Source organism: Bos taurus, chromosome 16 (assembly GCF_002263795.3).
Source record: "Bos taurus isolate L1 Dominette 01449 registration number 42190680 breed Hereford chromosome 16, ARS-UCD2.0, whole genome shotgun sequence".
NCBI lineage: Eukaryota > Metazoa > Chordata > Mammalia > Artiodactyla > Bovidae > Bos > Bos taurus.
The window spans coordinates 47,402,837-47,427,670 of NC_037343.1; the positions used below are offsets into that span (position 1 = coordinate 47,402,837).

The 24,834-nt window shown below is 48.4% G+C and overlaps 1 protein-coding gene across 10 annotated transcripts in view; it reads left to right on the plus strand.

Moving 5' to 3' along the window:
- The window catches only part of NPHP4 (nephrocystin 4), a 138,538-nt gene that overhangs the window by 77,468 nt on the left and 36,236 nt on the right, over window positions 1-24,834 (plus strand). For all 10 annotated transcript variants that reach the window (XR_001502085.3, XM_059875745.1, XM_005217171.5 and 7 more), the window contains 5 exons: window positions 7,668-7,729; window positions 9,850-9,960; window positions 11,206-11,354; window positions 11,511-11,702; window positions 12,153-12,340. Coding sequence is in view for 9 of the 10 variants with exons in the window: in XM_059875745.1 (XP_059731728.1) it covers window positions 7,668-7,729; window positions 9,850-9,960; window positions 11,206-11,354; window positions 11,511-11,702; window positions 12,153-12,340 (702 nt within the window). In the remaining variant the exon portion in view is untranslated. The remainder of the gene's footprint in view (window positions 1-7,667; window positions 7,730-9,849; window positions 9,961-11,205; window positions 11,355-11,510; window positions 11,703-12,152; window positions 12,341-24,834) is intronic.

Here is a 24,834-nt window from a genome sequence, read left to right on the forward strand (position 1 = left end):
CACTGGGAGCTCAGAGTCTTCGCCACTGGAATGCCAGGGAAGTCCCAGAGTTACATTTTAAATCTCTCTTTGATTCTCCCTCCTGCCTCCCTTTCTCTCATCAGGACTGTCATAGTTGCATTGCCTACTGCACCCCCCACCCCCTCCCCTACCATCCAGGACAGTCTCTGCATCTCAAGGTCAGGTGATAAGCAACCTTAGTTTCATCTGCAACCTTGCTTCCCTTGGCAGTGTTAATACAACATAGTCATGGTTCTGGTAATTAGAATGTGGGTACTTTGGGTTGGAGGATTGCTTTTATGCCGCCCACCGTGGGAGTAAGGGCACACCAGTCAGTTAACAGCACTGGACTGGCTGTCCTTGTGGAAAATAGAAAATCAGATCCCAATTTCTTATTGTATACAAACCATACCTCAGACTGCAAGTAGGTCAGACCCTGATGCTGGGAAAGATTGAAGGCAGGAGCAGAAGGCGGTGGCAGAGGATGAGATGTTTGGATGGCATCACCGGCTTAATGGACATGAATTTGAACAAACTTGGAGATGGTGAAAGACAGGGAAACCTGCAATACTTCAGTCTCTGGGGTTGCAAAGAGTCAGACATGACTTGGTGACTGAACAACAACAATAACAAACCATAAATTCTGGATGGATTACAAGACTGAAATTTTAATTAGAAGTTTAGAGAGAGGAAAAATGATAAAATGAGCTGTCCCAAATCAATGAGGAATAGACAGAAAAATGGTCAAAGGATATGAAAAGGGAGTTCACAGAGGAGAAACCAGGATAACCAAAATGTATAAAAAAGTGCTCAATTTCACTAGTAATCAGAGAAATAAAAATTAAAATGAGAACCCATTTCATTTCCCTTGTATTGGAAAGAGCTAGCTGAATGACAGCATGAGGTTGAAAATTTGGGAAAAGAGGACCTCTCACCACACCGGGAGGGACCACTTTGAAGAGCAACTTTGTAGTGTTTAGTTAATACCCTGGGTTGGGAAGACCCCCTGGAGGATAAAACGGCAACCCGCTCCAGTATTTGCCTGGGAAATCCCATGGACAGAGGAACCTGGTGGGCTACAGTCCATGGGGTTGCAGAGAGTCGGACACGACTGAGCGACTGAGCACACACGCATGCATGTATACAGTTAATACCTTACAGCAGAGAACTGCCATTTCTGGGTGCCTGTTGCAGAGGGGAACTAGTCCTTGTGACACGGGGCCAGGATGAGGATGCTCAGAAGGCCTCCGTGTTTCATGGGTGCAGTGCAGGAACGACCTGCCTGCGCCCCGATTGGGGGGTGGGGGGGTGAGCTGGTCTATTTGGACAGTGGGTGCTGCACAGCAGCCACGATGCTGATAGGTCTCTGCATATTGTTATGTCTGAACCTTCACACCGGGGTTCTGGGTTCTGAAACTGGCGGTTTCTGAAAGGAAGTGGACACACAGTGGCATGTAAGTGGCTTTGAAGACAATTCAGACTTGCCAGCTGGATGATCTTAGGCTGGTGGCTTCATGTGTCTGTCCCTCAGTGTCCTCAGTTATAAAATAGATGGATGAAAGGACTATTTAGATGGAAAAGAACACTTGAGTCTTAGGAAGAAATTGGAGAATATTTTTATGACCCTAGGGGTGGGAAGGCTTCATTAAACAAGATAAAGTGTAAACCAAAAAGAGAAGATTGAGAAATGTGATTATGTTAACATATAAAGAAAGTTTTCTAAGAGAGAAGATTCCATAAACAAAGTTAAAAAGCAGTTCCTCAGACTGAAAGATATTTGCAGTATGTAAAACCATTAAAAATTAATTGAAGGAATAAGAAGATTAGAAAGAAGAACGATGATGGAAAGATCAACAAGGAGGAGATAAACAACTGGAAAGAAAAATGGGCAGAGGCTGTCAGGAATTGTAGAGAGGGTCAGATGAGTGAAAATCGGTCAGGGTGCACAGGACTGCCTGGAAACGGGGCACATGGTTCATAGTGGCTGTCAGCCACACTGATCTTGTCATCCTCCTAGCTGGCAGCATCAGTGGGCAGCGGTCACATGTTCATAACCTCTCTCAACCACTGGCCCAAATAAATACAGATCCCAAATCTCAGTGGAAACAAGGCAACCACCAGATCGGGAGCAAACGCAACATTTGCACAGACTTACTGTTGACTCCAGAGTCCTTGATGGATACACACCCATGCCTGTGCTGCCATCCAGGGAAGTGGATTCCTGCCTGGCTGCAGAGCTTGGTGTTGACCCTGCTCCCAGCATTTTTCATTAATCACTTTGAAAGAAAGTGAGGGAGTGTTTATTCACATAGGTTTGCTCAGCACTAACCCCCGCACCCCATCCCTTCAGAAAACCCTACTGAGAGTCTGTGATGTCCAGGTACACTTCCAGGCTCCTGTCCTCATAGAGGTCACATTTTAAAAAGAGACAATAAACAAACAAAGACCAGCAAAAAGAATGCTGTCCCACTCTGGTGTGGGGTGTTGATAGTGGGGGAAGCTGTGTGTCTGTGGGGCAGGGAATACGTGGGAATTCCCTGTCCTTTCTGCTCACAGTTGCTGTGAATATGAACCTGGTCTAAAAGGAAGGGGGCTTCCCTGGTGACTCAGACGGTAAAGAATCCTCCTGCAGTGCTGGAGACCTGGGTTCGATCCTTACGTCAGGAAGATACTCTGGAGAAGGGGCTGGCTACCCCCTCCAGTATTCTTGCCAGGAGAATTCCTTGGAAGAGGAGCCGGGCAGGCTACTGTTCCTCTTAGGGAATAAGATAGAGAATGGTGGGTGGGCGGCTTGACAGTTACGTCTGTCCTGATTTGATTAACTTAGGTTCAGGATTTATGTTTCTCTTTGCATATTTGAGCTCCATCTCTGGCAGAGGTCAGCAGACTTTAAGGCCAGACAGGAAATATTTTAGGCTTTGTGGGCCAGATGACCTCTGTCATGGCTACTCATCTCTGCTGGTGAAAGCCATTGAGAGTGTGTCAATGAATGAACATGCTTGTGTTCTAATAAAACTTTATTTATGAGCACAGATTGTGGGTCAAATTTGACCAGGGGGCCAATTTGGCAAACTCCAGGAAGTAGTGAAGGATAGGGAAGCCTGGGTTGTTGCAGACCATGGGGTCATAAAAAGTCAGACACGACTTAGTGATTGAACAACAGCAACAAGGTGGGTGAAAGGAGCATTTAGTCAGGGTTCTCTAGAGAAGCAGAACCAATGGAACATACATACCGCATAGGAAGAGATGGCTCTTGTTGAGCGTGTGAGACTTGGCTATATCCTGGCACTTGAGTGATGTGGTGAAGACTTGGTGTGTCTGTCTGTCTCCCGCACCCTGTCCATCTGCCCTCCAGCTCTCCCTGTTGGCTTCCTTCCTGGCAGGGTTTCCTTACAGGGTGGCTCTGGGAGCTTCTCTGTCATCCTTGGGCTTAGGAATCCCAGCATGAAGAACTTCTGCTGTCCAGTCAAAGCCCCGAGATGGAGTCTCCCACTCTGCTGCATCCCCTGTCTTTACCCTGAATGACTGGGATGTGGGCAGGGGCCATCTGTCCTGGGTCACACACTCTGTTGGAATGCCTCAGACTTCCAGCCCCGCTAACCCCAGGGTTAAGGGCTGGGAGGGTGATCCCCAAAGGGAAACCATCTCTCGGTCCTGCTCTCAAAGAGAGGGTGAATTCAGGTGGCCACCCGATGGTTCGAGGGCCTAGTTTCATGTCCCATGTCTTTCCCTGAGCTCAGCTGCCTCTACCACAAGGTTGCCTTCCAGCTGTAACAAGGTTTCCCTGCATTTCCCCGTCTTCAATTGAAAAGAGTTCCTGTCCGTGGGACCTGGCCTGTCCTCTGGAAGCTCACCACCTTGACCTGCAGAGGGTCTGCTGGGCACAGAGCAGGGCATGGGCTCCAGGGAGCGCTGTGGCAGTTCAAGCGGCAGGGGACACCTCCCCACCCCCCAGGAAGGGCTTCCCCACAAGGCAGCTAGCTATGGGCTCAAGATGATCTGAGCCTCTTTCTGGCTGACGGGCCGAGGGTATTATTCCCGTGTGTGGGGCTCACTGAGTCGCAGCATGACTTCCTGGGATTCAGAGGTGCTGGGTGCACACCCTTTAGTTCATTCCCCAGAGATTTATTGCCTTGTTTTCAGCACACAGGAGGGGATGCCTGTGCTGCTGGGAGCTCAGGAATCGAGCTGTGGCGCAGGTACTCTGTGGAAGCATTGTCTGCTTTTCAGTTCTCATTTGGGGACCGGCAGATCTGCACGGATGGGACATTTGGTTTATTTAATTTGGATTTATCGCCGCATTCACGTCACATTAATGTGATCGCCTTCACCCCAGGTTCCAAACATTTGAAAACACTGCCTCCCAAGACCTAATACAGAAGACACAAATATCTGCTGGTGTTTAACTGATGATGGAAACTTCTCCTGCTTCAATATTTTACCAACTTATATGGTTCCTCTGGAAATCTTAATGATATGCGGCTGTCACTTTAAGTGAGATGCTTTGGCTTCCTGTGATGAATTGTCCTTTTTATTCTTTCTGCAAAATTACCAGGGAGCAAAGGTCCATTCATCACCCTGCACGAGAGGGTGCCACTAGAGGGCCACTAGAGGGCCCTCCGTCTCCAGTTTTTGGAACTCGGCATCTCCCTGACCCACATTTTGCTTTTAAATGTTCCCGTGGTGTCGGAATTTTGGTGCATTCGCTTAATAGATATAAAAGCAGAAGGGGTCATTGATGATATGTAATCATGGTGTTTCCCAGAGTAATAAGGAGTTAGATTCTTGACTTTTGTGCTGGTGACACCCTCGGGAGCATCCTCTCTGTGCCCTGGTACGTGTCATCCAAAGATGAGGCAGCAGTGGGGAGAGCAAAAGATGTCACCCAGGGGATGGAAGTCAGGGCTGGCTCTCTGAGGGTGCGTTCTGCAGGAGACCATCAGTGAGCGGCTCAGAGCCCAGGCTTCTGAGCCTGGGCCTTGAAGGTGGCTCAGTCTAGGGCCCTGGGCACGTCTGGCACTCCTCACCACTCTAGGGCCTGATTAACTAGGTGGGGCACTTCCAGTTCTCGGCCTCCTGAGGTCTGGATTCCTTCAGCACAGAGACCCATGCCTGCTGCATCAACCAGCATCCTGTTATGTCTTCCTAGACTTTACTCACTTTCTCCATTTCTGTGATCAAAGTCTTCAAGAAAATGGCTTTCAAAGGCCAAATAATTAGGAATAAAGGCCTTTCAAATGGGTCTGCCTTGTAAATTCTTAGTGTCCCAGGTACCATGAAACACTCACCAATCCTTTATTTTCAAGGTCTGATGGGGAAAGCTATTTTTCAGAATTTTTATTTGAATCGTGGCGATTGTGTCTTTGGCTCTGATGACCCCTTCCATCCCCTTACCCTTGGAGCCAGCTGTTCGGCCCCATCCTGGAATATCCCCAGACCCCCACCCTCCTGGTCCAGGACCTGGCCCTCAGCTGCCACGGATGCTAAGCAACAACTGCCTCTCCCTTAGATTAAGCACAAGTAGGTCTGTCTGCAGGGCAGCGTTTTCCTCCACAAACCCCCTTCGTCAGGCCCTGCCAGCACCCTCCCCACCACCCCCAGCCAAATACAAAGCTGTGTTCATGCAAAAGTGTTGTCTGGAAGGAAGCTTGTAACACGGGGCAAAAGGCTTTAATGCTGTCTCACGCAGAGCTGGCTCCTGGCTGGTAGTCATGCATGGGGACTCCCCCACCCTAACCTTTCCAGGGAAGACAGTGGTGAGGCCTCTGCCTGCTCCAGCCTGGAGGATATTGCCAAGCCCAGTACCTGAGCACTCACGTATCTGTGCACTTACTCTCTGTCTCTCTGTGATGCTTGCCCACTCACTCGACTCATGAGAAGGGCTGAACTGAGAAGTAGTCCCCCTCGCCCTGGAGTATGAGTGGGCTTCAGACCTGCATAGTCTACACACTACCCACCCCGGGCCAGTGCAGAGAAGCACGCAGTGCAGCTGTGTGACCCTATGGGACGAGGACAGCCCAGGTTCAGGGTAGGTTGCAAGCCCCTTTGTGGCCTTTTTAGTCAGGTGTAGGGCATTTGAGCTTTGAGAGAGGACCAGACACCTTAGCTTCTGTCCACAGCACTTTTCAGTGAGTGGAGGCTGACTGGGAAGTAATTGGTTGTCAGGAAATCATCTTCAGGCGGGCACAGTGGCTGCAGCTGCAAGCGTGAGGTTCTCTGTGTCCTGCACGGCGTGACCGACCCTATTGTGACTGGCGCGGGTGGTATGAAATCGCTGACTCAGCCCTTCCTGAGACTGCGGGGCCCTGAGCTGCCCAGTGTGCCTGGCAAAGCAGTTGTCTCGGCAAGTCCCACATCACAACGCACCCATCGACCTCCCGCTTTTTAATTGCTTCCAGGCTCCACACTCGGATGGACCGGCTTTTGTTTCAGGGCTTCCGTTTTCAGGAGCACGTGAGCCATTCTGATGGTTTCTTGTGCAGGGCGTGGGCAGCAGAGACCACAGGGGAGGGAGGAAGGGCTAAACTTGGGTCCTCAGGGCCACTTGGGGGTGACTAGAGCAGGGCTGTTTACCTAGGGGAGGGCCGTGATTTCTCAGGATGTCCTGAAGTTCAGGAGGGGGTGGTGTCCACATGCAGCGGCCAGAGTCAGGTCCCCATGAAGGAGACTGTGGCGCGTGAGGCAGGTGTGGTCCTCAGGGGAACCGGGCACGTGACTCAGACAGGTGTCCGGTTGCACCTGGGCCTTCGGGTGGGTGAGGAGCGCCCTGTCCGTGTGGGCCTGGGTCAGGCGGGCTGGAGGTGGTGGCACTGGCAGGTGAAGGCGGGAGAAACACGATGTGAGCGGGATGATGGCGAGGTGGTGGTGGCCCCAGACACAGGAGCTCAGTGCCGAGAGGCTGGGGGTTTCTGGGACTCGAGCGATGCCTGGGCTTCTGGGCTGGGGTTCGGGGCCTGGGATGGGGGTGGAAGCGGCACAGGCAAACCCGGCCCGGCCCTGCCCTGGACCGAGCTCTTCGGGTGGAGATGGCGCCGTGGGGGCGGCTGTTCCCTCCACAGGTGGGCATCTTGGGCACTGCGGGAACCAGCCTGGCGTCACCCAGGGTCACCCTCGCTCCGGGGACCCTGAGGAGGACTGGCCTGGATTCTTCCTGGTACTAACATGCCTGCACTCTCACCCCTAGAGTGAGTGAGACTTGGGGGATGGGCCGTGAGTGATGCGAGAGCAGAGCCCCCACCCGTGGCATTTGCCGTGTGTGTGCAGCTGCGGAGAAGTTTCTTATTTAACTAAACAGCCAGTGGGCCCCAGCTGGGGAGGTCCCAGTCTGGACAGACATCAGAACCCGGCCCCCTGAAGGCAGAGGTGTGTGAGAGGGTGAAAGGAAGGGTGAGCCTTCTGAGAGCTTCACATCTCCCTGAGCACAGGCAGAGTGCCCACAGGAGCAGGAGAAGGAGGCTGTGGAAGTGGGGAGTGAGCTCGAGTTCCATCCTGCAGGCAGTGACCCCAGACGCACGCACTTGTCTGCCCACCAAGCGGGGAGACTCTGTGGTGGCCGCGCCCAGCTGTAGCACTGGTTACTGCTTGGGTGGGGTCGGGGGAGATGCGCGCCAGCCTGACTGAGCCGGGCTCTTGGTGTCCCTTCCCTGTTCCCCTGTGCTTCCTCACAGGTCCACCAGCATCGCCGTCCCAGGGGCTCACCGCTGCCCAGGACTCACCCATGGGACCAGGGGTAAGCCCAGGCCTGAGAGGCCTGTTTCAGAATTCCAGAATCACATATTGAAAGGTTCTGGGTCCAGCAAAGCCCTCTTGGCGTCTTTAAGAACACTTGATGTCCTGTTTACGTGTGTGGGTGGGAAGGGTCCCGGCAAGCCTGAGAGGATGGGCCCCCAGGGACGGCGACCAGGGTGTCCTCAGCCGCCCCCTGCCTGTCTCTGCAGCTGGTCCCAGAGCTGGCTATCGGGGCAGTGGCTTCGGTGGTTGTTATCCATCCTCCGGTTGCCGTTGAAGGCCTGTTTCCACACTCAGAATGTGTTCTCCCTGGCAGTTACGTTTGGTGGCTGATGATCATTCAGGACTGGTTGGCCTTGGTTTTTCTCTTGAGACCCTGGGGTGTGCCCTCCCGGCGTCTCTGCTAGGAGAAGGTGCTGGCTGGCTGCGGCGTCCCTGGGCAGCAGCTGGGCAGGTACCCTGAGCATCTGATGCTGGTGGGGACAGGACCTTGACCTGCAGGCCTGTCAGAGAGCAGATACCTCCTCTGGTCTGGGAGCGTGCAGCCACCCTTCAGGGATCCTGAGCTGGTTGTGGGTCTGCCCATAGCTCTGGGGTGGCTCTGGCCACGTGGTTTGAATTAGGTCAGAGCTGGTTTGTCTTCCCGATGACCTTGTCTGCCAGTACCATCCTGGACATTGACTTTCTAGAAAAGTCAAATTGTTCAGTATCCGAGGCTGGCTCAGGACAGGGCTTTAACGAGCACCATGCAGCTTGGAAACTGGATCAGAGTGGGTGTTGCATTTGCCTGAAGACACTTTCGGGGCAGCCTCCCGGCCCCTGCTGTCCTGTCCCCATATTCCCTGCAGTGTTTGGCATGGTGCCTCTGAGTGCTGGACGGCCACAGAACAGCACCGCCCACCCCCAGAGGCCAGAGAGGCTCAGGATGGCTGCTGGGGTCAAGGGGAGCTGAGCCGACCCTACATTCCTCTCTGCCCCAAGATGCTGCCTGGGCCCCCAGGGCCCCCCACCCATTTCCTCAACACCTCTTCATGTGCTGGGTCCTTTCTGTACCAGCACCACCCGCCACGCCACCACCACAGCCACCCCTGGGCTGATGGTCACTGCTGATGGCAGATGTCCCATTTGTAACACATACTACATTATAAACAGGATTTGAGAGATGGGTCTTCAGTAGGGTCAGGGCCCTTCACCACCCCACGTCAGCCTTTCACATTGACCTTCACTCCCTGCGTATGTGTACCATCTGTGGAAGGCTGACCCCATGTTGGGTACATGCCAAGTCCTTTCCCACAGCAGCCCTGTGATTTAGCTGCTGTCAGCATCCCCCTTTTACAGGTGAGGAGACTGAGGCAAAACCAAGTGAGTTAGGTGACTTGCCCACATCATGTGGCAGTCAAGTGGTGGAGTGGGGATTCCAGGGCCCACATCAGTTGCCATCATGGTCATCCCATAACGGGCAGGTTCATGTCATAGGAACACAGGTGGTTAGAATCAGAAGGGGTCATGGAGGAGTTCAGCCCGGGGATGGGGATAAAACCCAAAGAAGTTCAGAGACCAGACCTGCAGCCTGAGTGGAGAGAACCCGGCTTCCCCTCCACTTGCTTTTCCTTATTAATACTGCTGCTGCTGCTGCTAAGTCGCTTCAGTCGTGTCCGTTTCTGTGCGACCCCATAGACGGCAGCCCACCAGGCCCCGCCGTCCCTGGGATTATCCAGGCAAGAACACTGTAGTGGGTTGCCATTTTCTTCCTCAATGCATGAAAGTGAAAAGTGAAAGTGAAGACGCTCAGTCATATCCAACTCTTAGCGACCCCATGGACTGCAGCGTACCAGGCTCCTCCGTCCATGGGATTTTCCAGACAAGAGGACTGTAGTGGGGTGCCACTGCAGTGTGGGAGAGATCGCCTAATTGCAGCTCTTGGTGATGAGAGTAGAAGCAATTAGACTCAGTGCCTGGTCCAGAGCAGCTGGTGACCAGGAGATTCCAGACCTTGCTGCCTCCTGGGGCCACAACTAGAGTCCTCCTTCCCCTGGAGGGTCAGTGCTGGGAGGGCAGGAGGGGCTCTGTGAAGTTACTGGGGTACCTTTTGTCATCTCACCCAAGCTTTCTTCCCTTCAGCTGTCACTTTCTCAGCTGGCGGCTTCCCCACCATCCCCAGCTCCCCGCCGCCGCTCGGCCAAACCTTCGTCACAGCCACCTGGGAGCCCTGTGCCCTCCCTGGTCCCAGGGGTAAGTAGCCCGCCCCTTCCCCCTATCCTGTCTCCTTCCTGAGAATGGCTCCAGACTCCCAACTCGGTTGAAGTCTCTGACTTGGCTGGCTGCCCTGAGCCTTGGCGAGGTGGCCGAGGCCTTCATGGGGTCTCTGTGAAGCAGGCATAGGGATGGGGGCTGGACATTGCCTCCTTTCCAGGTTCCAGATATCTTCCACCATCTGTCTTGGTGACCAAGGGTTTGATTTGGGAGGTGTTCCTGCCACAGGGCTTGATTTCTGCGTTTGTCCTACCCGAGAAAACAAAGCGCCCTTAGACCTCTGAACACAAGAGAAAAAGAGAAGTTTCCCTGGAGATGTAACTAGAGGCTGCCAGCTCCCCCTCCAGCGTGCTTGCCTCCCTGTCTGAGGCCAGAGGCATCTGTGAAGCTCACTACCCCAGATTCCAGTGGAGCTAATGGGCCGAAATAGGCCTGTTTCCTTCCACTGGCCTTAGGGGACCCACATAGAGTTTCCTGGTTCACTTGCAAACTCAGTCTTGCCCTGGAAGTCTGTCGAAGCAAAGCAGCTCTAGTTGATTACTTACCTGAAAATCCTCATGCTGAAATGCCTTATTCCAAAATATTTCTGGGCTCATGTAGTCAGGAAGATCTTACATCTCTTCTGTTACTGGTGACCAAGTCACTTGGGGTTCCTTCTGAATGAAATGAGAAGCTGGGGAAGCCAGCTCTAGAGAGAGTATCCTGGATCCCAATAAGGTCTTCACTTAGACAGAGGTGGGAGGTGGATGCAGGTGGGTGCCTAGAGCACTGGGTGACGTGAGGACAGGGAGCATCTGTACGTGCGAGGGCTCTGTCCCACAGGCTCCCTTGCATTGCTGGAGACAGTTTCATCTTCCTGTTCCATCGACATGGTTTTAATGTTAATTTGCCCTCTCAGGCATCAGGCATCTTCCAGGCTACTGATCTGTTCATAAAATCAGTGGTTCCTTCCTTGTTGCTTTTCAACTCACATAAAATACAGGATGCCCAGGTGAATTAGAATTTCAGATAAACAATCACTTTTTAGTGTATGTCCTGGATATTGCCCAGGACATGCTTATACTAAAATTATTCACCACTTACCTGAGGTTGCAATGCAACTGAGCCTCCTGTGTTTTCATTTGCCATGTGGCAGGGGCGGTTCATCCATGAGCCCCACGTCCAGCTTCCTTGGTTACGGGTGGGGCTTCTTGGCCTCACCTGGGGCCCCACTGTGTTTGGCAGGAGTTCCCCTTGGAGGGCAGGATCTCTCACCTGGAGGCTGACCTGAGCCAGACAGCCTTAGCCCTGGGAACGTCCGCTGCTGACCACTTGCAGGAACTGCCTTTCACACCCGTGCACGCCCCGATCATTGCAGGAACCCAGACCAGGAGGTGAGGAGCAGGTCTGGGAGGGACCCCAGGCAAGCATTGTGCATCAAGACCCTGTGACTCCCTGAACAGCAGGCTTTCCCAGAGAGGTGACTGTCCGGGTCCCGCCCCTCAGTCGGCCTTCTTCTGGAGGCTGGCTCAGGGGGCCATCCGTTCCAGCTCTGGAGGGAAGCTGTCACGGGCATCCCTGGCGCTGCTGCAGTCCGCTGGCTTTCCCGAGATTCTGGACGCCAACAAGCAACCAGCTGAGGCTGTGAGTCCTACAGACCCCGTGAAGTTCAGCCCTCAGAAGGAAGAATCAGACTGTCTACAAGGCAATGAGATAGTGTTGCAATTTCTTGCCTTTAGCAGGTAAATTCTTGATTATTTCGTCTGTTACTCTGTACCTGGCTTTTGCATTTCTTGTGTTGAGGGAAAGCTTCCATATGGTTCTGACCCGGCAGAAACCTATGATCAGGTCTTAGCGATTATGGAATGCCCTGTGTCTTTGTTTCAGTCCGGCTGGGACGCACCCCCAGCCATTTCCAAATGCTATAAACTCTGCTTTACCTGGTCTCCTGTGGTCCTTAGTTACAACATGGACAGCGTGTTGCCCAGTTCTTGGGTGCTGGTGTAGCCCTGAGGGCAGGGCTCTCCATCACGCCTGAAGGGGGAATGCTCAGAGGGTTCCCAGACATTACCGTGTGGCTGCTGTGGGGGTGGAGGAAGTGGTCTCTTACCTATGGTCTCCCCACAAGCGTGTGATGAAAGCCCAGTTCTCCGCCAGGATGCCTGGTTGACTCGGGGTGTTGTTGGATCCAGGGTGCCCCAGGATGAGCAGGCAGCGCCATGGCCACAGACTGTGTACTTCACCTTCCAATTCTACCGCTTCCCACCCGAGACCACGCCACGGCTGCAGCTCGTGGAGCTGGCCGATGCTGGGAAGACCAGCTCTGCCTCCCTGTCGCACATCCTCGCCCAGATCCAGAAGGATGGCTCCTTTGATGCGGGTGAGCCTAGGGGTCTGGCACACACAGAACCCAGTGCTGAGCTCTGTCTGTGAGTTTTATTATTTAAAACATGCTGAAAAATGAAAAACTTCAAACAGGTACAGAATTTAAGCAACTAGCATAATGAATAATCAGTGCTCCTGCCAATCAGCTCTGACGATTGTCAACGACATCCCACCCAGACCCCTCCCCAAACCGGGGCTATCCGAACCATATCCTAGACATATAATTTCATCTCTAGATGTTCTCTTATGTGTATCTAAAAACGTAGAGTCTTTTTAAAAAAAGCCTTTTAGCTTTAACCATTAAAAAAACTTCATTATTTATTTGAAGCATGTGGGGTCTTTGATCTTCATTGCAGCATGCGTGCTAAGTCTCTTCAGTCATGTCCCGCTCTTTGCAGTCCTAGGGACTGTACCTTGCCAAGCTCCTCTGCAGCATGTGGGATCTTTGGTTGAGCAATGCAAACTCTTAGCTGTGGCTTGCAGGACCTAGTTCCCTGATCAGGGACTGAACCTGGGCCCCCTGCATTGGGAGCATGGAGTCTTAGACACTGGACCACTCGAGAAGTCCCTAGAATCTTTTTTTTTTTTGAGAAACATAACTCAATAATATTATCCCACTCAAAAAAGAATAATGATTTAATATTAGCAAATATTTAGCCAGTGTTAACATTTCCCCAGTAATTTCATAAAAATTTTTAATAGTTTGTTCAAATCAACACCTGAGGTCCATATGTTGGGAAGGTGTGCCTCTCAAGTCTCTTTCTACCTGTAGTTGTCATCACCTTCCCATCCCTGCTTTTTCATTTTTATTTGTTTGTTGAAGTCATAGAGTTGCTGGCCCCCTAGAGCCTCCCAGAGCCTGCACTTTGGTTTCAAGGCTCAGTGGTGGCTTCTGCAGTGCTCCTCTCATCCCCGTTTCTCCTGTAAATTGGAGTGAGATCTAGATGCAAGGGCAGGTGCATGCTCTTCGTATGGGGCAAAGAGTCTTTGTCACTGGTGGTGTGTCCCCATCTCTGCTGACACCTGGTTACTTCTTATACTACTTCTAGAATACTTCTTCATTTATCAGCCAGAATGCTTCCTTAAAAAGAAACTTCTCCTCATCAACTGTTTGGTTACCTAGAGGTGCAATTCATATAGGGAAGCCAAAACAATGCATGTTTTCCCCTTTATTTGCTGATTTTCAAAGTAACCAGACAGTTACCAGTATCCTTCAAAGATGGCTCCAAAGGCTTTTTTTTTTTCTTCCTCATATCATTATGAACCAATGGATTTACACTGCAGTGTATTGGAATATACCAAATATGTTGTTGTCTTTGGCCAGTCACATGGCTCATAAGGGACAGAGCTGAGGTCTGAACCACCACTGCCTCTTGAGTAGAAAGTAACAGGTGGAGAAAGGTGTGTTAAAATGTTAAATGAAAGTAGCTTAACAATATTAACATCAGACAAAAGAGACAAGGCAAATGCATTGCTAGGAATCAAGAAACCTATTAAATAATAATCGAGAGTAATTCACTGGGAAAAATGACCTTCAATCTGTGAACTTCCAACAGACAACCTCCAAATACGAAGGACTAGTTAATGGACTTTATAGGGAGAAGCTGACAAACCTATAATCATAGATTGTGATACATTTCTCTCAGTGAATTGATAGATAAAGCAGAAAAAATTAATGATGATATTATAAAATACAGTTTAGAAAGATGGTATTATAAAACCTGTACAACCAATTTAGAGAACATATGTTATTTTCAGGTATACTTTAAAACTTATACAAACTGATTATTCATAGATATATATATATATATATATCTTAGGTCACCAAGCAGGTATTGTCATATACGTAATCTAATTTTACAGCACTCTTTGACTGTCATACCTCAAGGTCAGAAATCATCATTCATTACCTTTCCCCCAGAAGGTTCCAAACTGCTGGATTTTTGCATTTTAAAATATACTTATAATTTTCCTGTAGGTCAATAAAAAAATCAATATAGAGATGGCTGTTTAAAACTGAATGAAAAAATGATACTGTACATCAAAACTATTAAGTAAAATGGCAGTTCCAGGGAAATTTGCAGCTTTAAATGCTGATATTGGAAATGAAGAAAGTATCTTTCTTAAATATTAATTTTTAATGGAGTAGCATTGCTTTACAATGTTGTTAGTTTCTACAGTACAGCAAAGTGAATCAGCCATACGTATACACATATCCCCTCTTTTTTGGATTTCCTTCCCATTTAGGTCACCGCAGAGCACTGAGCCTTCTGGGGGAAAGGCCATGAATGATTTCTGACCTTGAGGTAGGACAGTCAAACAATGTGTAAAATTAGATTAGGTATATGGCAACAACTGCTTGGTGACCTAAGATGTATACACATATCAATGAATAATCAGTTTTTATATAAGACCAATATGCCAACAAATTTGGAAAACTCAGCAGTGGCTGCAGGACTGGAAAAGGTCCATTTTCATTCCAGTCCCAAAGAAAGGCAATGCCAAAGAATGCTCAAACTATCGCACAATTGCACTCATCTCACACGCTAGTAAAGTAATGCTCAAAATTCTCCAAACTAGGCTTCAGCAATACGTGAACCATGAACTTCCAGATGCTCAAGCTGGTTTTAGAAAAGGCAGAGGAACCAGAGATTAAATTGCCAACATCCGCTGGATCATCAAAAAAGCAAGAGAGTTCCAGCAAAACATCTATTTCTGCTTTATTGACTATGCCAAAGCCTTTGACTGTGTGGATCACAATAAACTGTGGAAAATTCTGAAAGAGATGGGAATACCAGACCACCTGACCTGCCTCTTGAGAAACCTATATGCAGGTCAGGAAGCAACAGTTAGAACTGGACATGGAACAACCGACTGGTTCCAAATAGGAAAAGGAGTACATCAAGGCTGTATATTGTCACCATGCTTGTTTAACTTCTATGCAGAGTACATCATGAGAAACGCTGGGCTGGAAGAAACACAAGCTGGAATCAAGATTGCCAGGAGAAATATCAATAACTTCAGATATGCAGATGATACCACCCTTATGGCAGAAAGTGAAGAGGAACTCAAAAGCCTCTTGATGAAAGTGAAAGTGGAGAGTGAAAAAGTTGGCTTCAAGCTCAACACTCAGAAAATGAAGATCATGGCATCTGGTCCCATCACTTCATGGGAAATAGATGGGGAAACAGTGAAAACAGTATCAGATTTTATTTTTTTGGGCTCCAAAATCACTGCAGATGGTGACTGCAGCCATGAAATTAAAAGATGCTTACTGCTTGGAAGGAAAGTTATGAACAACCTAGATAGCATATTGAAAAGCAGAGATATTACTTTGCCAACAAAGGTCCATCTAGTCAAGGCTATGGTTTTTCCAGTAGTCATGTATGGATGTGAGAGTTGGACTGTGAAGAAAGCTGAGCACCGAAGAATTGATGCTTTTGAACTTTGGTGTTGGAGAAGACTCTTGAGAGTCCCTTGGACAGCAAGGAGATCCAACCAGTCCATTCTCAAGGAGATCAGTCCTGGGTGTTCTTTGGAAGGAATGATGTTAAAGCTGAAACTCCAGTACTTTGGCCACCTCATGCGAAGAGTTGACTCATTGGAAAAGATTGATGCTGGGAGGGATTGGGTGCAGGAGGAGAAGGGGACGACAGAGGGTGAGATGGCTAGATGACATCACTGACTTGATGGATGTGAGTTTAAGTGAACTCGGGAGTTGGTGATGGACAGGGAGGTCTGGCGTGCTGCAATTCATGAGGTCGCGAAGAGTCGGATACGACTGAGTGACTGAACTGAACTAAGACCATCTTTCTAAATAAAGTCCTTATTGCCAAATTCAGACTTAAATTGAAGAAAGTAGGGAAAATCACTAGACCATTCAGGTATGACCTAAATCAAATCCCTTACAATTATACAGTGGAAGTGAGAAATAGATTCAGGGGATTAGATCTGGTAGACAGAGTGCCTGAAGAACTATGGACGAAGGTTCATGACATTGTACAGGAGGCAGTTATCAAGACCACCCCCAACAGAAAGAAATGCAAAAGGGCAAAATGGTTGTCTGAGAAGGCCTTACAAATAGCTGGAAAAGAAGAGAAGAGAAAGGCAAAGGAGAAAAGGAATGATATACCCATTTGAATGCAAATCCAAAGAACAGCAAGGAGAGATAAGAAAGCCTTCCTCAATGATCAGTGCAAAGAAATAGAGGAAAGCAATAGAATGGGAAAGACTAGGGATCTCTTCAAGAAAATTAAAGATACCAAGGGAACATTTCATGCAAAGATGGGCACATAAAGGACAGAAACAGGATGCACCTAACAGAAGCAGAAGATATTAGGAAGAGGTGGCAAGAATACACAGAAGAACTATACAAAAAAGATCTTCGTGACCAGATAACCACGATGGTGTGATCACTTGCCTAGAACCAGACATCCTGGAATGTGAAGTCAAGTGGGCCTTAGGAAGCATCACTATGAATAAAGCTAATGGAGGTGATGGAATTCCAGTTGAGCTATTTCAAATCCTAAAGGATGATGGTGTGAAAGTGCTGCACTCAATATGCCAGCAAATTTGGAAAAATCAGCAGAGGCCACAGGATTGGAAAAGGTCAGTTTTCATCCCAATCCCAAAGAAAGGCAGTGCCAAAGAATGTTCAAACTACGGCACAATTGCACTCATCTCACACGCTAGCAAAGTAATGCTGAAAATTCTCCAAGTGAGACTTCAATAGTACATGAACTGTGAACTTTCAGATGTTCAAAACTGGATTCAGAAAAGGCAGAGGAACCAGAGATCAAATTGCCATCTGTTGGATCATCGAAAAAGCAAGAGAATTCCAGAAAAACATCTATTTCTGCTTTATTGATTATGCCAAAGCCTTTGACTGTGTAGATCACAACAAACTGCGGAAAATTCTTCAAGAGATGGGAATACCAGACCACCTGACCTGCCTCCTGAGAAATCTGTATGCAGGTCAAGAAGCAACAGTTAGAACTGGACATGGAACAACAGACTGGTTCCAAATTGCGAAAGGAGTACGTCAAGGCGGTACGTCAAGGTCACCCTGCTTAATTAACTTATATGCAGAGTATATCATGAGAAATGCAGGGTTCGGTGAAGAACAAACTGGAATTAAGATTGCTGGGAGAAATACCAATAACCTCACATACACAGATGAGACCACCCTTATGGCAGAAATTTAAGAGGAACTAAAGAGCCTCTTGATGAAAATGAAAGAGGAGAGTGAAAAAGTTGCCTCAAAACTCAACATTCAAAAAACTAAGATCATGTCATCCGGTCCCATCACTTCATGCAAATAGATAGGGAAACAATGGAAACAGTCGGAGACTTTATTTTCTTGAGCTCCAAAATCACCTTGGAAGAAAAGCCATGACCAACCTAGATGGTATATTAAAAAGCAGAGACATTACTTTGCCAACAAAGATCTGTATAGTCAAGTCTATGTTTTTTCCAGTAGTCATGTACGGATGTGACAGTTGGACCATAAAGAAAGCTGAGTGCCCAAGAATCGATATTTGGAGTTCCTTGGAGTGCAAGGAGATCAAACCAGTCAGTCCTAAAGGAAATCAGTCCTGAATATTCATTGGAAGGACTGATGCCGAAGCTGAAACTCCAGTACTTTGGCCACCTGATGCGAAGAAGTGACACCTTGGAAAAGATCCTGATGCTGGGAAAGATTGAAGGCGGGAGGAGAAGGGGATGACAGTGGATGAAATGGTTGGATGGCATCACTGACTCGATGGCCATGAGTCTGAACAAGCTCCAGGAGTTCATGATGGACAGGGAAGCCTGGCATGCTGCAGTCCATGGGGTTGCAAAGAGTCAGACACGACTGAGTGACTGAACTGTTCAGCTCAGGAAGTTTGGTGGAAGAAAAAAAAAAAGAAAAGAAAACAGAACAACCCCAATAAAAGTAGAAGGAAAGAAATTTAAAAATGAGTATAAATGGTTGGAAAACAAAGAAGTAATGCGAAGGGTCGGCCAGATTGTTAGGCGCTAGGGCTCATGGGTACACAGGTGATGCTCTGTTCCCTTGCCCAAGGTCAGCATCAGTGGGGAGTGTCGGAGCAGGTGTGGGGTGGCGCTAGACCGAAAGCTAGGCTTGCTGAGCCCCCATCAGGTGAGTGGCAGGGAGAGGTCAGGCTCGCAGCCACAGTCAGCCTGGATCCTTGGGGCAGAGCTGCCACCCCCGTTTGCCTGTGGACCACAGCATCCTCTCTTCCTGTGGATAAATCTGAAAAGAATAGTCAGGGGAAAGGGTGAGCAGCTCGGGCCCTGTTCTTTCTGCCAAACCCACTAGCCTGTGAGCTAATTTTGCTCTGGGGAGGGGCGTGTGCTGGGCAGAGGGTGGGCACAGGAGGCCCCTCTGTGGAGAGGTGGGGCTGGGGAAGGATGGGCTCCTATAACCTTCTTGCATTTCGTTCTCTCCACCCCTGAGCTTAACCATTGAGGGTACGGTCAGTGGGGGTGTGGCCTTTTGGTGGGACTAGTCTTCATGGGGGAGGTTTCCCAGCCTCCCTGGGACCACTTCTCCCAAACCAACCATCTTTCCTTTGCCGGTCCTTCAGGACCGGTGGTGGATAGTTTATAACTTATGTCCTCAGAAGGCTTTGAATTGGACCAGAATAATGCATAGATTTCAAGGCTCCTCTGCACCTGTTGCTGAGAATTCATTCCCTATTTCCCATTCTAAGTTCTAGCCAGTCCCTTGATCCAGTTTAGCTCATCAGAGATTCTGCTGTGAGGTTAAATGATAGCCTGAAGATAATTCAATAAAAAAGGCCAGTCACTTAGAGGTGCTCCTGATTTGACTATAAACCCCTTTCCATTAGGAATTTCCCAGAGAGAAATTAGTCCAAAAATTAAATTTCCCTTCAAGTGGAAGTCCAAAGAAATTAAACTCCAAAATCAAATTTTTCTTGTCAGGGTGAATTAAAATTCAAAGTCTAAAATTAATCTTAAAGTCCAGAAAGGCTTTACAATTTCTTACACAGCTGAGTCTCAGTGAAAGATGCCTCTGACTGGGCAGATCTGGGCTTCTTCCTTCAGCAGCTTAAACTCAGGGGTCCTCTGTGGATGTCCCTCAAGGCTTCAGAAGTTGTACTGGTTGAGCACCAGCGCTTTCATGTCCCTCACTTAAGACATGTTTTCTTTTGTTGTTGAAATATTGGATTGGTCCAAGAGTTCGTTCAGATTTTTTCCACCAGATGTTATGGAAAAAGTTATGACACTTTTTGGCCAACCTAATATAGCATGCCTACAACAGAGTGCACTGTCCCATGGATTTTATAAAATTGATAGATTTTATTTGTCAGAGCAGTTTTAGATTTATAGAGAAAGTGAGCAGATAGTCAGGAGTTCCCATATACTTCCTGTCCCCATCAGTTCAGTTTAGTTCAGTTGCTCAGTTGTGTCTGAGTCTTTGCAACCCCATGGACTGCAGCACACCAGGCTTCCCTGTTCATCGCCAACTCCTGAAGCTTGCCCGACTCTTTGCGACCCCATTAAGGGCAACATGCCAGGCTTCCCTGTCCATCACCAACTCCTGGAGCTTACTCAAACTCATGTCCATCAAGTCGGTGATGCCATACAACCATCTTGTCCTCTATCATCCACTTCTCCTCTCACCTTCAATCTTCCCCAGCATCAGGGGGCTGACTGAACTGAACTGAAGTGTAGTTGAAGCACTGAATAATTGATGCTTTTGAAGTGTGATGCTGGAGAAGACTCTTGAGAGTCCCTTGGACTGCAAGGAGATCAAACCAGTCAGTCCTAAAGGAAATCAACCTTGAATAGTCATTGGAAGGACTTAACACTGAAGTTCCAATACTTTGGTCACCTGATGTGAAGAGCTGACTCATTGGAAAAGACTCTAATACTAGGAAAGATGGAAGGCAAAAGGAGAAGGGGTTGGCAGAGGATGAGATGGTTGAATGGCAATACTGACTCAATGGACATGAATCTGAGCAACCTTCGGGAGATAGTGCATGACAGAAGAGCCTGGCATGCTGCAGTCCATGGGGTTGCAGAGAGCCAGACACAACAGCAACTGAACGACAACAAGAAGGGTAGCTGCTGTTCTGAGTTCTATCATTCTAGATCCGTTGTATCTGTTTTTTGAACTTAAAGAGGAGCATATTGTATGTACCCTTGGAATCTAACTTCTTTCGCTCAGCCTCATGTCTGAGATTCATTCATGTTGCTGTATGTAGTGGCAGCTTATCTGTGGTCTTGGCTGTATAGAAACACATCATTGCAATATTCCACAGGGTTTACCCATTCTGCTGTTCACAGTCTGTTGAATCATTTCCAGGTTTTGGCTCTTTTGAATACTACTACTATGAACATTTGTAAAAATTGTGAAGTGACCAGCACAAGTCTAGGTAACATCCATCATCAAACATGTGAATCATAAAATTCTTTTAATCCTTGTGTAAGAACTTTTACGATATACTCTCTCAGCAACTTTCAAATGTGCAATATGGTGTTATTAACTATAGTCACCATGATGTCCATTGCATCCCCATGAGTTACTTATTTTATACCTGGAAGTTTGCACCTTTTAACCCCTTCACCCGTTTTACCTACCCACTCCCCCCTGACCCCACCTCTTGCAACTACCAGTCTCTTCTCTGTATTTAACAAGCCTGATTTTTTTTTTTTTAAGATTTCATATATAAGTGAGATCATATGGTATATGTCTCAAACCCACATCTCTTGCATCTCCTGCATTGGCAGGGGGATTTCTTTACTACTAGCACCACCTGGGAACCCCCTGATCCATCCACATTGTTGCAAATGACAAGATAGCCTTCTTTTTAATGGCTAAATAATATTTCATATATATACATAACATGTTTTCTTTCATTGAAGCACTTATTTATTTATTTGGCTGCACTGGGTCTTAGTTACGACACACAGGGTCTTTGCTGCGGTGCACAGGCTGCTCCCCAGTTGTGACGTGGGCTGCAGAGCACATAGGCTCAGTAGTTGTGTCGCACGGGCTTAGCTGCCCTGCGGCATGTGAGATCTCAGCTCCCTGACCAGGGCTTGAAGCCACATCCCCTGCACTGGAAGGTGGATTCTCAGCCACTGGGCCACCAGGGAAGTCCCCACAGCATGTTTTCTTTATCTGTTCATCCACAGATGGACACTCAGGTTTCTTCCACATCTTGGCTATTGTAAATAATGCTACAGTGAACATGAGGCTGCAGAATATTTTCGAGTTAGTGTTTTGTTTTGTTTTTTTCCTTTATTTTCTTTGGTTAAATATCCAAGAGTGGGACTGCTGGTTCATATGGTAATTCTATTTTTAAGTTTTTTGAGGAACCTCCACAGAGCTTTCATAGTAGCTGTGCAAAGTTACATTCCCAGCAACAGTAGATGAGGGTCGCCCTTTCTCCACGCCCTCTCCAGTACTGGCCGGTACTGGAGATCATTCTTTTGGTGTATCCGCGTTGTTCTGTGCCTGGGACTGAAGTCGCTGGGTCTCTGGCAGCACAGGTCTAGCTTTTGTGGGTTCCGCAAGCAGCTTACACACCCACTGGAGTAGATGCCACGCCTGAACCAATTGTGGAGTGTGTGTGGTTCTGTTTGTCTCTTCACGGTCCTGGTGGGTGCCGGCCTCTCCCGGTGTGCAGCCTCTCGGATGACCGATGACCTTCCACACACCGTCGCCTTAGGCCGATCCTCCTTTGAAGTGCTTTGCCCGCTTTTCATTGTGCTGTGTGTTTTTCAGTTTGTGGGTGTTATGTGTATATCCCGATCCCAGTCCTTCTTGAGATGTTAGAAATAGCTCCTCCCACTCTGTGCCTTGCCTTTGATTGTTAATGGTGTCTTTTGATTAATGGTGTCTTTTGTTTAACAGTAGTTTTCCATTAGGTTCAGTTTATCAGTCTCTTTCTTAATGGATAGATTTCCTAAGTTGTGGGCTTCCCAGGTGGCGCTAGTGGTAAAGAATCTACCTGTCAATGCAGGAAACACAAGAGTTATTGGTTCAATCCCTGGGCCGGAAAGATCCCCTGGAGAAGGAAATGGCAACCCATGTCAGTATTCTTGCCTGGAAAAGTCCATGGACAGAGAAGCCTGGCATGCTACAGTCCACGGGGTCACAAGAGTCACAAGTCCATGGGGACATGACTGAGCACACAGCACACCTAAGCTGCATTCCAAAATGAGTCTGTCTACACAAAGTTTTGAAGATACACTCTGTGTTGTCTTCTTGAAGCCTTTTTATATATTCACATCTAGAATCCATCTGGAATTGATTTTGTGTATCCCGTGAGGTGGGGGTGGAGGTTTGTGACCTTCATAAAGATTCCAGAGAGTTAATAGGACATAAAAGGTTTTAAAAAGCAGGGACTCCATACTCACCAAGCTTGAAAAGTGAGTCATTCCTCAACCTTGAATAGTTGTCTTAAGCAAAATGATGTTCCCAGGATCCAAAGTTTGGTTTTGCCAAAGACGAAAGTGGAGACTCAGGGGTGAATGAGGGCAGAGGGACAAAGCCTTGGTCTCAGCTCCGCCACACAGCTGCCCTTTCTTGGTGGCTGGACCCGCTTATGGAAAGCAGCATTCGAGACGTTGTCTCTGGGCAAAGATTGGACGTTTACAGTCTTGGCAGCCCCAACCGCTGGTTCTCATGGAGGGCACTGCTTCCTCTCAAGGTCTGCGTCCTGGTCCCTAGAGTCCATGACGTGGTTCCCATGCTCCCTAGTGGGCAGCTCTCAGCAGGCTCATGAGGTCCTATAGTAGGAATCACAGCTTGTTGAACCTGGGGCCGGTGGGCCTCGCGACCGCCTCTGCCACATTATCCATTGTGCTACATTGTGAGAATTCCTTTTTGTTTCTTCTTTTTCTTCACGAGTGGGGTGTGCCTCTGGAGTTTCCTCTTTTACTACTGTCCCCTCTCCTTTCAGGAAGGTTCCCCTGAGTCCGTGGTCATTTTGTCTGTCTGTGTTGGCCCTTGTCCTTCTGCACCACATGCATGGGACTGTCTTTCCTTGTTCCCCTTGCTTCCTTGTCCAGGCTGTTGTCTCTCTAACCTGCTTCTCTCAGTGTTTTCATCTAGTGGGATTTTCCTTAGTGTGAGGGCTGGAGTCCGGGTGAGCCAAGAGCATCCTCTGTCCTAAAGAACTCACGTTCATCTTCCTATCCCTGGGTTGTCATGGCTGGGGGCATCTCCCACCAGACCAGTGTCTGGGTCTGTACCCTCTAACACCACCTTGCTCTCCTCTTCGTTGCTGAAAGTGTGGACCCTCTGACCCCTTTCCACCATTTCCTGCCTTCTTTTCTGTGCTTCCTTCAAGAGTCCTAATCCTGTGTCCCCAGCTGCAGAAGTCGCATCAGTGCGATTGGGAATACCTGTTTTATCTATGTGTTCATTCCCTCTCCCTCGCCACACCAAATCAGTTGAAAGTAAAGTGCAGGCATGATGACACTACCTTTAAATAAATACAGTGATCTGCGTTACTTAAAAGTAAGGATGCCCTTTTCTGTGCACACAGTTCTATCTTAAGATGATAAGAATTTCATAATCAAGATTTCCCATTTCCCCTCTTATGTCCATTATAGCTATTTTTTGTTCTGACATCCAGTTCAGTGAAGTGAAGTGAAGTGAAGTGAAAGTCGCTCAGTCATGTCCGACTCTTTGCGACCCCGTGGATATACAGTCCATGGAATTCTCCAGACTGGAATACTGGAGTGTGTAGCCTTTCCCTTCTCCAAGGGATCGTGCCAACTCAGGGATTGAACCCAGGTCTCCCGCATTGCAGGCGGATTCTTTACCAGCTGAGCCACCAGGGAAGCCCAACATCCAGTCCAGGTCCATGTATTATTTGCAATCATCTCTTTAGTCTCTTTGCATTGAGGCTTGTCCCCTGCATTCTTTGTCTGATGATGGTGCCTTTTTGAAGAGACCAAGCGATTCGTAGAATGTCCCGTGTTCTGTGTGTGTCTGATAGTTTCTGCACCTAGTTGTCGACCTCCTTTGTCCCCAGCAGTTCTTGTCCACTGGCTGGGTGAGGGCTGAAGGCTCCTTTTTGGATTTGGCATGAATATGTCATTGTTGAAGTCTCGTGCTGCATGTGCATCCCATCGAAGGCACCAAGCTCAGTCTGTGTCACTGTGGGGGTGCTCATGTGAGCACTTCCTTGGGGCACCCGCCCCAGATGTCTCCAGTGGGAAGAGGGAGGCGCTTCCATTTGCACTTGGAAGATTCTTGGGGGCTATTCTTTGGTTCCTTGTGAATATTTGATCCCTACAGCCTCTTTTCTGACTGTGCTAACATCCTCGGCTGTGATTTGCCTGAATCAGCTATTTAATGAAACTTTCCAAAGGGCTTACCTGGTGGCTCAGATGGTAAAGAATCTGCCTGCAATGCAGGAGACCTGGGTTTGATCCCTGGGTCAGGAAGATCCCCTGTAGAAAGGAATGGCCACCCACTTCAATATTCTTGCCTGTAGAATC